General features: G+C 37.9%; 1 protein-coding gene across 1 annotated transcript in view; it reads right to left on the minus strand.

The window, feature by feature from the left end:
• The window catches only part of Nol10 (nucleolar protein 10), an 80,416-nt gene that overhangs the window by 21,811 nt on the left and 45,022 nt on the right, over positions 1-13,583 (minus strand). Inside the window, exons 14-16 of the mRNA XM_027937875.2 lie at positions 4,205-4,331; positions 1,136-1,215; positions 845-943 (exon numbers count right to left, since the gene is read on the minus strand). Coding sequence (XP_027793676.2) covers positions 845-943; positions 1,136-1,215; positions 4,205-4,331 — 306 coding nt within the window. The remainder of the gene's footprint in view (positions 1-844; positions 944-1,135; positions 1,216-4,204; positions 4,332-13,583) is intronic.

Here is a 13,583-nt window from a genome sequence, read left to right on the forward strand (position 1 = left end):
TATTTTAAACAGCAGAGGAAAAGAAAAAAGAAACACTGAGGTAATTTCAGCAAACAAGTCACTAGTCTTATCCTGTAAGGGTACATGCATATTTTACATACACATGCATACACAAACAGGTATTTTTACCAATGTTCAGTTATAAATATTTGTATGACTTGGTGACTAAACTTAATCAATGGTGACCAGAGACAGTGGAAGGCAGGAGCAGCCAGACAGAAAGCTCCTGCCAGGGCTGGCATCACACAGTACCATGGAAGCAGCAGGTGACTCCAGCAATGGTGCTGGATGCCCGTTTGCAGTTCCCAATATGTCGAGTCCATCCTCATTATACTCAAAGGGACCAGCCGGCAGCCCTTCCTCAGAAGCCTGGGTCTCCCTGCCACAGGACTCTCCTCTTCCCTGCTGCACAGCTCTGAAGTGGTAACTGCCTCTCCTATCCATACGTCAGTGTTCTCTAACACCTGATTAATATTTATATTAAATTCGCTTGACCAATATAACTGGTGTAGTTTGTTTCCTGACAACCTAATGAGAATACCCATGATCCAGCCTGCAAACCTGCAGTTGTCTGAAAAACACTATGGGATTTTCTTAGTAGGGGTGACAATATTGGGCATTTTATATTATTTCTGACAACTCCATTCCCATAGAGTTCATAATGGCAAGACTGAGAAGAGTGTCCACCTTCATAGTGAACAAAACATACCAAAGTATAAATAAAATATGTAAATTAAAGACAAACAAAAAGCACCGGAGAGGATGGCAGATTTCCTGGGAAGAACACACGAAATGAAATCAGCTTTCCTCTCCAATAAATTCAATGGTTATGTACAATCTTTACCTTTAATTGGACTCTCTGTGCACGTGTTTCTTCTATCTTCTGTCGAATTTTATCTTTCCTATATTCTTCATAAGCAAATGGATTTACCATTGATTTCACCTTTTCAAAGGGAGAAAAAAAATTAGTGAAAGAATGGTATTTAGCAACATGTTTCATATATGCTGGGATTACTATGCCAAAGGACAGACATAGCCCTTACAAGTCGTTAAGTATATTCTATGAAAGTGCCTAGAGAAGAAACAGCTACAGATTGCTCATTAGCCCCTAAAACAACTGTAGCTTTGTATTTACCTTGTGATATAGTCTTATATCCATGAAAAATCCATGCATATATGCCCGAAGAAAAGGTGATCCAATGAGATGTGTAAGTCCTGGGAAAAGTTAATCAGAAGAGGGAAAGTCTTTATGAAGCCTTGATTAAAAATGAACAACTTGATTGTAATAAGATTTCACTTTGGAGTAAAATTTAGGAATCAGAATTATTAATTTTCAACATCTATGGAGAAAATTTAATCTACTTCATTAGTATCATTTTAAATATCTTACTAAGCATAAAAATGTTTTTTTTTTAATTTTAAAAAAAAGGTCTTTATGAACTGTGACAAATTGGCAAACAGGGTTCCTTATATTAGTGATTCTCAGATTTTAGGATTCTGCTAATTTAACTTAAAAAGGAATATTGGTAATCAACAGATAAGTTGAAACTTTGTACTGCAAAGGAGAAATATCATCTCCCATCATTTCCTAAAGCAAAGGACACGGTCACAACAGAAATATAGAAAGGATATTAAGCATTCCCAAGAAAGAACAGTGGACAAACGTATGTTCACGTTTCAAACACACTTATACACACCAAGACCTACATTATTTATTTATATTATAAATATATTTATTTATATTATTAAGACCTACATTACATATATATATATATATATATATATATATATATATATATATACATATATATATATATACACACACACACACACACACACACAAAAGGTTCACTGCCAATCAGTGTCTGGAAACCCTGCCTTAAATGACACCTTTTGTAGGGTTTCCTAATAGATTACACTTGGAGTAGTGGTGCTGGTGGGCACATAAGGACTCTCTGCAAATGTCACAGATATTATTTATTAATTGTAAATACTCACACAGAATAATGTTATAAAAATATGTTATAAAATAATGTTATAAAAATGTTATAAAAATTTATCTCAATGACAGACCATATGAGATATACCTACAAGAAAAATAACTTTGTATAATAACAAGTAACTGTATTTCTAAGAGAAACATTACTCTGATTTCAAAATTTTAGGAACATATACCCACAGCTCTGAAAATCAGGTACTAGGCAAAGTCACCTGGCAGTACAAAACAATACGCAGTACAGAGAAATATAAAAAGGGAATACTTAATATCCTTTTAGTATGATTTCATAAAGTAATCATAAGACTTGGCCAGAGAACTCTTTCCCTGGAATTCATCAGGTTAATGAAACCCCAGGAGTTAGAACTTCACAGTGGATTCTTATAAAAAGAGGGCTGAACTATGACAAAAATGTACCATGTTAACAACCTAAATTTCTGTACCCATTATGATTATACTTACTCTTTCCTCAGAATGATTGGTCTGATTGTCAAATTATTATTATAAGTTACAGCAAAATAATCTGTTTCCTTTATTACATTAAGTGTATAAAACTTCTATTATAGCCCAGGATTATTTCAGTATCAAATAAGGTCATAAATTAAAAAACAGCAGAAAGCTTTTCATATTTCTAAACACAATCTGACAGAAGCAGCATTTTCCAAAGATAGCTCCACAGAGTACTGGTCCTGAGAGATCTTCTAAAGAAAAAAAACTGAGGAATGTTTCATATGCCCCTCCCAATTCCCCCGGGATTTATAATGTTCCACATTAATAGGTCTAAGATGTTTGCAAGTTAAGGAATTGATTGAACTTTGCTTAACCTAATATTCACCAAACTCATCTGCCATGCTTTCTAGTATAACTGTTATTTTGTTGACTAATGTATCTATTTCTATAGTTTTTCTTAAATGGGCAATAAAATTACATTTGAACAAAATGTATCTAAACTTATAACTAATTGCTTTCCTCACTCAAACATAGTGAAGACTGGAAAAAGTATCCAAAACATACTGAAGATAGTTTAAAGGAAAAAAAAAAAATCCACAAAATAAAATGACTTTTCCCCCTCCAACTTAAGGGTGTAGCTGAGTGTGACACAGGACATTACAAAGATTAATTATGTTGGAGATACTTACGAAGGCACTTCTGTAGAAGATGCTATGTCACCCTATTTCATTCGTCAGTCATTTACTAAAGGCTGAATGTTGTTCCTTCCTTTTTAGACACATTAAAAGTTAAATAACTATTCTGGTGTTAACTGGTATAAAATGATTCTGTCTGGACTAACTGCTATGAGATACAAGTTATAAATAATGCTTTAAGGGCTGGGGATGTGGCTCAAGCGGTAGCGCGCTCGCCTGGCATGCGTGCGGCCCGGGTTCGATCCTCAGCACCACATACAAACAAAGATGTTGTGTCTGACTAAAACTAAAAAATGAATATTAAAATGCTTTAAGAACTGCTCAATTAATCTAATTATTACATGACTCTATTCTTTTAATATTCAACTGCTGTTTTCATCTAATTGTTCTAAAGGCAATGAAGTTGCCCAGACTTGTGGAGAAGGGATCCTCTAAGTTTTCCTACTCTCAATAATTTGCTATGTAGTTCTCTGCCAACAACAGAACAAGATTAGCAAAATCTACCCTCTTTATCCTACAAAGGACTGCTGGGCAATAGGATAAATATGCCCTCCCAAGAGACTGGCCTAACTGAGGTAAAAAGCATGGGGTCTGGGTTTAAGTCCCAACTCTGAAATATATTAACACAGAACCCTTTGCAGAGTTCCTTTTATCTTCCTGTGCTTAGCTTCCTTATCTATAACATGGAATTATAATAATACCTACTCTGTGGGGTTGTGAGTACTAACTGGATGATAGGCAAATATTTTCAAAACCTTATTTGCAACTTAGCACTTGGAAAAAAAAATCACTCTTTTCTTGATGTAATTTTTCTATACATGGCTAGTATGTTCAAAGAAATCATTTCTCCTTTAACATACAGAAAAAAAATCTAGAGATTGAATTTACCTAAAACTTTGTCTAAGCAGAGATTACAAATTTGGCAATTCATAACACTTTAAATATCCGATCTGATAGAGAGGGAAGATTTTGAAAATTAGATAAACCTGACCCAGTCACCTTTAATGTTCAAAACTAAAACAAAGTGAGAAAATTTTCATAAAGATGTTGTAATTCTTTTTACCTAAATTTTCAAGATCTTTCTTGGTGACAAATTTGTAATCATCATAAACTGTGCTTTCTGGGTTCTCTTCTAATTCTTCCGTCAAGTTGTCTAAGAAGGAACACCACCGCGGAGCAGGACCCAAAACCTGTGGGTGTTTATTAAAGGTTAGCAAGTGCACATTCTCGCCACATCTGTCCAGACTTAGTTACTTTACAACCATTTCCTTAAATACAATTTTAAATTCTTATTTATATCAGAAAAACTGAAAAATAACAACAGGTAATGAACAAGTAGATAATGGAAAAAAAAATCTCAGTCTGAGAATCAAAGATATTAATGGATATTCTTACATTAGAACTGTCAAAATACAGATCCATAATTCAGGTACTTATAACCTCCACCCATTCATCCATCACCTCCCTCACTCAAAGGTGTACGAGAATTATGCAAAAATATATTTTGTATATCATTGTTTTTTTAAAAAATTTATCACTCATAATAAATAAAAGTCTCAAGTGAGAATTACCTTCTTTTAAGATTTTTCAACTAACTACTTAATTATATTCCATTCTTACAGCCTGCTTCATTTAATTCATTAAAAATTAAAAATCTGGAGCTCTGTGGGGGTAACCTGTAATCCTAGCAACTCAGAAAGCTGCAGCAGGAGGATCACAAGTTTGACCAATCTGGGCAATTTAGCAAGACCCTGAATCAAAATAAAATCAAGAGGTAGGGGCTGGTGAAGTGGATCAGTGGTGGAGCACTTGTCTAGCATGCGCAAGGACCTAGGTTCAATCCTCAGTACTAGGAAAAAAAATTAAAATTCTAGACTATAGTTAATAACAATGTATTGTATTACTACTGCTGTGAGTTTAAGAGACTTTAAGTGTTCTCATCACAAAAAAACAAGTGTGAGATAATGCATGTTAACTAGTTTAATACATCCATTACACAATGCACAGTACCCCTATTTCAAAACATGCTGTACATGATTCATACAATATATACTATTTTTTTGTCAATTAAAAAATAATTATACCATCTCACTCCAGTAAGATTGGCAGCCATTATGAAGTCAAACAACAACAAGTGCTGGAGAGGATGTGGGGAAAAGGGTACTCTTGTACATTGCTGGTGGGACTGCAAACTGGTGCGTCCAATCTGGAAAGCAGTATGGAGATTCCTGGGAAAGCTGGGAATGGAACCACCATTTGACCCAGCTATTGCCCTTCTTGAACTATTCCCTGAAGACCTTAAAAGAGCGTACTACAGGGATACTGCTACATCGATGTTCATAGCAGCACAATTCACAATTGCTAGACTGTGGAACCAACCCAGATGCCCTTCAATAGATGAATGGATAAAAAAAATGTGGCATTTATACACCATGGAGTATTACGCAGCACTAAAAAATGACAAAATCATAGAATTTGCAGGGAAATGGATGGCACTAGAGCAGATTATGCTTAGTGAAGCTAGCCAATCCCTAAAAAACAAATACCAAATGTCTTCTTTGATATAATGAGAGCAACTAAGAACAGAGCAGGGAGGAAGAGCAGGAAGAAAAGATTAACATTAAACAGATACATGAGGTGGGAGGGAAAGGGAGAAAAAAGGGAAATTGCATGGTAATGGAGGGAGACCCTCATTGTTATACAAAATTACATATAAGAGGTTGTGAGGGGAATGGGAAAATAAACAAGGAGAGAAATGAATTACAGTGGATGGGGTAGAGAGAGAAGATGGGAGGGGAGGGAGTGGGGGATGGTAGAGGATAGGAAAGGTAGCAGAATACAACAGTTACTAATAGGGCATTATGTAAAAATGTGGATGTGTAACTGATGTGATTCTGCAATCTGTATTTGGGGTAAAATTGGGAGTTCATAACCAACTTGAATCTAATGTATGAAATATGATATGTCAAGAGCTTTATAATGTTTTGAACAACCAATAAAAAAAAAAAAAGAAAAAGAAACACAAAACAAACTAAAAAAAAAAAATAATAATTAATTAAAACTTTTTTCCATACATGAAATTCTTCAAATGTAACATAATGTGGCCAGGTCCCACAAGTTGTCCCAATGAAAGACTGAAGAACTAAAGCCTGAACAGAATTTATAACCAACCAACAAAACACGAATAGTTAACTTTGTAATCCCACTATTTCCATTAACTCTGTGATTGTTGAGTACTCTTTGTTGATACAAATCTTTTCTGCAATGCCCACCCTCAAGATCGACGCTTACTCCAAGGCAAGTCTGCTGGGTCACGGAGCAGACACGCTGCTGCCAAGAGAACACTGGGCACAGACCAGAGGGACTTCCAGTGACGACCTACCTGCCCATCCCAGCAGCAATTATTCACACAGGAAAAAACCCAGTTCATAATGGAAATCATTACACCTAGCTTAACCTTCGTTGAGAACAGAGGCAGGAGGAAGAGTTAAAGGAAAACAGCCCCTGATAACATTCTCTTCAATTTAACAAAGTAGACATTAGACATGGCCATACTAATTTTAATTATATTATTTTGCCTCCACCACAAAGGGTATAGGGCCCATGAACATGAATACTAAGTCTTAATGAGCATAAATGGAGTCTTAGAAGTTTCGTATTAGTGCAATTTGTACCATTTTTTTAAAACAAGATTTGACACACTAAGTGGTTTGACTCAATAAAAGACAAAACGTCAAGAAATACAAAGTATTTTTAAAAATCCAACGCACAACACTTTTAAAGGACCTGCTATATTATGTGATTTTAGGACAGTAGCTTGAAGTCAACAAATATTTATACCCAATGCTACCACATATAAAGCACTTACTAAACCAGAACACTGACCATGTGACTATGATCTCTCTGAAGGAGAACAAAACCTAGCTTAACCTTTGTGGAGAACAGAAGAAATCAGCAGAACGGTGTGTGCCTGTGTGTATGTGACACGTGTGTATCACACAGAGTCATGTATAGCAATAACTGAGACTGCACTTAGGCAGAGGCAAGTGTGTCTGAAAGGACTTCAGGTCTGAATGAACACGTAGGCAAGCTGGAAATGTCACTGGGCAGCCTCTGAGAACAAATGCATGCGCGCACTTGCCACCACGGGGGGCGTCAGTCAGTCATAAATCTGTAAGAGCCAAGCTCTACCAGATGATGGTTACTACCTAAGACAGCAAGATTTTCTTTTAGACAGTATGAAAGTACACTATTATCACTTTTCTAGAATATCATGACCCAAGACACAGTCTTCTTGGGGAGTGAAAACTATGTCTGCTTTGCTAAGTGCTGGATTTCTAGCACCTAGAACAGTACCTGCCAAACTGTAGATGCTCAGTACATATTTGAACAAATAAACCCATTCATATTATACAGGGCACATATGAATTTCATATATACAAGACACTAAAATGTAGAAGGTTTTCTTTGGCAAAAGTATTTTTTTAAGTGTTTTGGTAGAATTTAGATCTATTCTGATTCCTATGCAAGGGGACACCAGTTATCCACAATACTTCCCCCTCAGTATTCTCGGGAATGGCCATAACTACAGCAGATGCCAGAATGTAAAGATGCTCAAGTTCCTCATACAAACTAACATAATATTTTCTTATAACCTGTACAAATCCTCCTGTGGACTTAAAGTCATTTCTAGGTTAATAATCCCCCAAATACCTGTACATGTTCAGTACAGATATAATTATTTTTAGAATATTTTCAATCTTTGGTTTTTGGACCTGCAGATGCAGAACCCACAGATATAAAGGGCAACTGCAGCTTCATCTTTAAAGTAGTCATAAACATGGGCTTCAAAGAAAATGAAAAGACTGCACTGTGTGTACTGACTTCTTTTGAGGGTGAGGGGTAGGAGTAACAAAATATCAGACCAGATCTGAATTTATTTTTATATAGTCTTCTTTGATAATGTTCCATTCTTTTTGATTGGCTACCTGATTTTAATGAAATTGTTCTAAACTGCCTCTCAGGAGACAGGGCTCGTTATGATAACTAATCTTTGAAATCAGATTCATAGCCATTAAATTTTATGGGAGGAAATATTTCCATCAAAAACAAAATGAAAACTAGTGGTTGGCTTTATTAATCACATTTCCCTTATGCCTTTTCAGAGAGAAAAACAACATATCAAAGTGGAAATTACTGATTCAGACTGGGATTAACTGTGGGTTTTATCTGCACTAGAGTTTTCCTCAGAGGCCTACCATAAAGCTGCAAAAACAGTGGTCACCTTAACCAACAAGGAGGGCTTAACTCTGATGTGCTTACACTGACCACATATTAATGTGCAAAAACTCCTTGCTGTCTACAAAGCCATAGTGTGTTAAACCTCAACTAATTCTTGGAAATATATTAATTTACTTCTTAAATTTTGTTTACAATTGAGGAAAACATTGTTTTAACCACTGATGGACTATAATTACCACATTAAATGTTCCAGATTCTCTGGGCTGGATGAAGTGGAGAGGTACAGGCATGCCTTGCACCCATCAGGCCCTGGGTTTGATCCCCAGCACACCAAGTCAACCAACCAATCAATCTAGATTTCCTATATGTCATCAAATTGCTATATTCTATCCATTAGCCAAGACTGATTATTGCTTATTTATCTATATTTTAATGTACCTTAAGAATTTTGGTTCAGAAAACTGGGAGATTATTCTACTTTAAAGTTATTATCTATTAATGACCTTCCACTTTTAATTTATAAGAATTTCCTAAAGTCACAGGAGAATAAATGTAAAAAACTAAAAAGTGACTCATCAGATTGCTAGAAAGGAACAATGATAATCTGATCAACAATCTAACTGGAAATGCTTGGTCCCCAAACATGAAAAGAATATATACTTATCGAGGTTGACTTTGGGAAGGTCTTAGCTATAATGCAGCCTCTTATCTGCTGTCCCAACTCGTTCAGGGAGAAGAACCAATTTTGAAGTAGATACCATCAGACCAAGACTATCAGCTGCCCAAGATGTGAATTATATAACACTTATGCAGCTCGGTGATAGAGCACTTGCCTAGAATGTCCAAGGCCCTAGGTTCAGTTCCCAGGGCCATATACAAAAATATTGGGTGAAACCTGGGACAGTGGTCCACAGTCAAACCCACCATCATGTCTGCAACAGAACCCATATAACTGCACCACTAGTTTGGGGGAAAAAAGGCTAGCAAGAGCCTCACCATTTCGTTTCAGGTTTCAGTCCTAATAATTCAGATCAGGTCAGGTAAGGTCAGGTTTTGCCACCAGTGAGTTACAAAAATAAATTTCAGAATTTGAGAATTGTAGATAAGAGATGATGAACCTATATATAAATATACATAGTAAAAATAGCTATATATAGGTAGAGCTGGGGATATAGTTCAGTTGGTAGAGTGCTTGACTCCCATGCACAAGGTCCTGGGTTCAATCCCCAGCACCACCAAAAAAAAAAAAAAAAAAGCTATATACAGTAAATACATACTGAATTCAGTTGTAAGTAATGGAACACTATTATGATTAATGATAATTTTTCTAATTGTACAGTTTGCCTTTCTCAGGGGGAGAATGGGATTTTGCAAAATTAGATGATCAACTCTACGACACAAATTTAAAAGAAAATTTCTTTTTCCAACTTTTCCTCTACTATTGGTTGAAAGACCCCACTAGCACTAGTGCATATTTTCAAATCCTAAAAGCCAAGTCTTTATTAAAAAGGATCCTGATCCTAGGACTAGAGAAACTAGTGAGAGCCAGAGGGAGTGGCCATGTCTTTAGGCAAGTAGTTACCTTGCAGCATAATGAGCTGCCTAATTGTACATCCAAGTTTACATGCATTTGCGTAATTATGAGTCATTTAAAGGTACTCTATTTGTAGTGTTTTATCCTCTGTTCCTAAAAATCAGATTTGCAAAGGAGCAATTTAATGTCAAAGCTTTTAAAGATTTATTTTTAAAAGGAGGAAAATATCTTGTGTTCTGGTTTGATTTTGATTTAGCTTTTGCAAAAATAGGCATTGAAGTGAAACAAGAAAAATAAGACTAAATTAATTTTTTTTAAAAGTAAATTGTTTATGCCACTGTTTCCTGGTCGGCAGATGGAGGAACAGGTCATCAAGAGGCTCTGTGAGCACAAACAGGCACAATGTGCCTGGGACATAACAGCAAGGGATGACTGACTAGATGTGCAAGCAAACACTTTAATACAATATTAAAACCAATATTTAGAACTACAAAGCTTTCTGTTAATAATGGCACCCTACCTCTCCCAAGCTTGTTAAAAGCACTGTAAATGATTATGAAAAGGAATTAAATAGGAGAAGAGTACAGTGGATTAGAGATCCCACTGGTGGGCAGGAGGGCTCAGGAGGACAGCAAAGAGACAGGACAGCAAGCTCCCTCAGGATGTGGGGCCATCACTTCGAGGCCCCAGGTGTGGGCACATGGGTGGAAGCCCAGGCTCAAACAAAGCAGGTGACAGGGGCTGACAAGCACTTTGTTCCCACCACCCCAGTGGAGACCAGGGGACAGTTCTCTGTACAAGGGGAACAAAAGCTGCCCACATGGTGGGGGAAGTGGTAACTACAGGCACAGGTGACCTGAGCAGTGGGGCCAACCTGTGGATAAGTGTCTGCCAGTCAGACTGTGCCCCTCGGTTCCCTTTCTCAGCTCCTGGAATGCCAGAAACCAAGTGAATGTAGGACTTCCACTCCACGCAGCTGAACCCCTAATGCCTTGACTTAGGAGAAAACAGAAGGTCCTGGAAGACACCCCAAGACACTGACAACCCAGAACAGTCAATAGCTGAGGGTCAGAATGAAAACTGCCAGTGGACAAGACCTCCAACAGGCAGTGTAGTGCCTCCTCGTCAAGAACAATTAAGAACAGACTGACGGGCTGGGGATGTGGCTCAAGGGGTAGCATGCTCACCTGGAATGCGCAAGGCGCTGGGTTCGATCCTCAGCACCACATAAAAATAAAGATGTTGTGCCCACCGAAAACTAAAAACTAAATTGAAAAAAAAAAAAAAAAAAACAGACTGCCAAGCCTATGCCTGTAATTCCAGCAACCCAGGAGGTCAAGGCAGGAGGACTGCAAATTTGAGAGCAGCCTCAATGACTCAGTGAGACCCTGTCTCAAAATAAAAAATAACAGGGGCTGAGATGTAGCTCAGTGGTAGAGCACTTGCAGGCACATCTAAGGCCCCGAATTCAATCCCCAAGTGCTGAAGAGAGGAAAAACAAAACAAAATACAGTCCACCAATGGTCCTGTGCACTTACTCAATCTAGAGTAACTGTGAGGCACTGTTTCCTTCACTGCACGTAATAGTGAACAAAACATGCAAGAAACTCTCGAAGGACTTCCATTCCAGAACCGGGAACAGCGACAGGGAAGGTCACAGGGTGGGTCAGAAGTAAGTACTGGGGAAAATGAAGTGAAGAAAGCTGGGGGAGCAGAGGGGAAGGAGAGGAGGGGCGGACAGGGAGACACACACCAAGGTGATGACTGGACACAGACCTCTGGGGAGTGACCCAGAGACCTAGCAACTGCAAAGGACTTGAGGTCAGAACTGCTTGTCAAAAAAAGACCAGCCCAGCATGGCTTCCACTGGGTGCCAGGGAAAGTAGAGGTTGGATCACGTGGGGTCCCACAGGCCACTGCAGCCTTCACCTTTTAACTCTGGGGGAGACAGAAACCACCAGAGGGCTCTGGGCACAAGCAAAAGTAATGTGTTCTGACTTGTATTTACAGGGAGCACCCTGGCAAAGGCTGGGGACTTGCTTGTTCCAGGCATTTAAGGAAAGCTCTGCTCAATCATCAGCTGACAGTCAAGCAAACCAAGTGTAGGCTCCAGTGGCTACATACAGCAAAGAAGACAGGGTTTACAGAATTAGTCCAGCAGGGACACTAAACAAACAAACAATGACAAACCCTGGGTAGGGAAGAGATGGAGTTCCATGATTTCCAAATTATCTGATTTAAAACATTTAGTTTTCAACAAAAAATTACAAGGCATGCAAAAAATCAAGAAAGCATAGCCATGTACAGGAGTTGGGGAAGAGCCAACAGGCTATCTTTAAGAGGCAGATTCCTTCAGTAAGTCAGCAAGATATTCAGCAACTGATGAATGGATGGACAAGATGTGTTGTAGCCACACAATGGAATGTCACTCAATGATCAAAAAAAAAAGGTAAGCGAAAACACACCACATGTCACATGATTCCATTTAAATGAGATGTCAGGAAATGCGAATCCACAGAGACCTGAAGGAGATCAGGGGTTGATGGAGGTTGAAGGGGTAGAGTAGGAGAACAGGGAATAACAGGTAAGGGGCTGTGTGTATGTGTGTGTGTGTGTGTAATGAAATGACCCGGAATTAGACAGTGGTGCCCACGGTATACTAAACCCACGAGATTTATAGGTTTTCAGTTTAAAAGGGCAAACTTTGTAGTATAAATTATCTTTTTTTTGAGTGGGGGGGAGGGAGAGGGAGAATTTTAATATTTTATTTTTTAGTTATCGGCGGACACAACATCTTTGTTTTGTATGTGGTACTGAGGATCGAACTCGGGCCGCACGCATGCTAGGTGAGCGCGCTACCGCTTGAGCCACATCCCCAGCCCATAAATTATATCTTAATAAGCTGTTGTTTTTAAAAATTTTAGTTAAGGATCACACTGTACTACTTTATCATATCTCTTTAGTTGCCTCTAATCTAGAAGGTCCCCTCAAGCTTCCTGCCTATAGGATCATCTACACTGGCTAAGAGTCAGGACAGCTGACCTGCCAGCTCCCCAGTTTGTGAATTTTTCCTCACAATTGTTCCTCATAACTAGAGCCAGTTAAGAGTTTCTGGCAAGAATCTTGCAGAGGATGCTATGACAAGAGAACACTTGAAACTGTTTCTTCAGTAAGTGGCTCCGCATGATTAACATTTGTGAAGTCATGTGTTTATCATTTTATTTTCATAAATCTTTATACTTTTGTATTTTTTTCATTAGTTTTGAATTTCTGATATAAAATGAGGTTCCAGGAAGGAGGGTCTAACAAGGGTTGTCTGGGGACCTTCTCTCGAGAGCCAGTTAGGCTTAAGTTCCTAAACTACCCTGCGCTATACAGAGGAGAGGCCAGAAAGATGCAGGAAATACCTGCTCACACGTAAATAAACTGCAAAGACAGGGAGGCAAGGGGTGGGCACACCTCATTTCTTTTCAATAGAAGATGATAAGAAATGACCTTTCAGCACATTTATCTGAAAAGACTGAATCTTGTTTCCTTATTTCACCAAATGAAAAGAGGTTAAAAGCAATCTATTCCTTTTCCTTTTTAACTTTTTAACATTTACTTGAAGAGATAGAATTTGTAAAGGAAGCTTTGGGGAAACCAAAGTAACAATTTATTGAAAACT

Source organism: Marmota flaviventris, chromosome 14, assembly GCF_047511675.1.
Source record: "Marmota flaviventris isolate mMarFla1 chromosome 14, mMarFla1.hap1, whole genome shotgun sequence".
Lineage (NCBI taxonomy): Eukaryota > Metazoa > Chordata > Mammalia > Rodentia > Sciuridae > Marmota > Marmota flaviventris.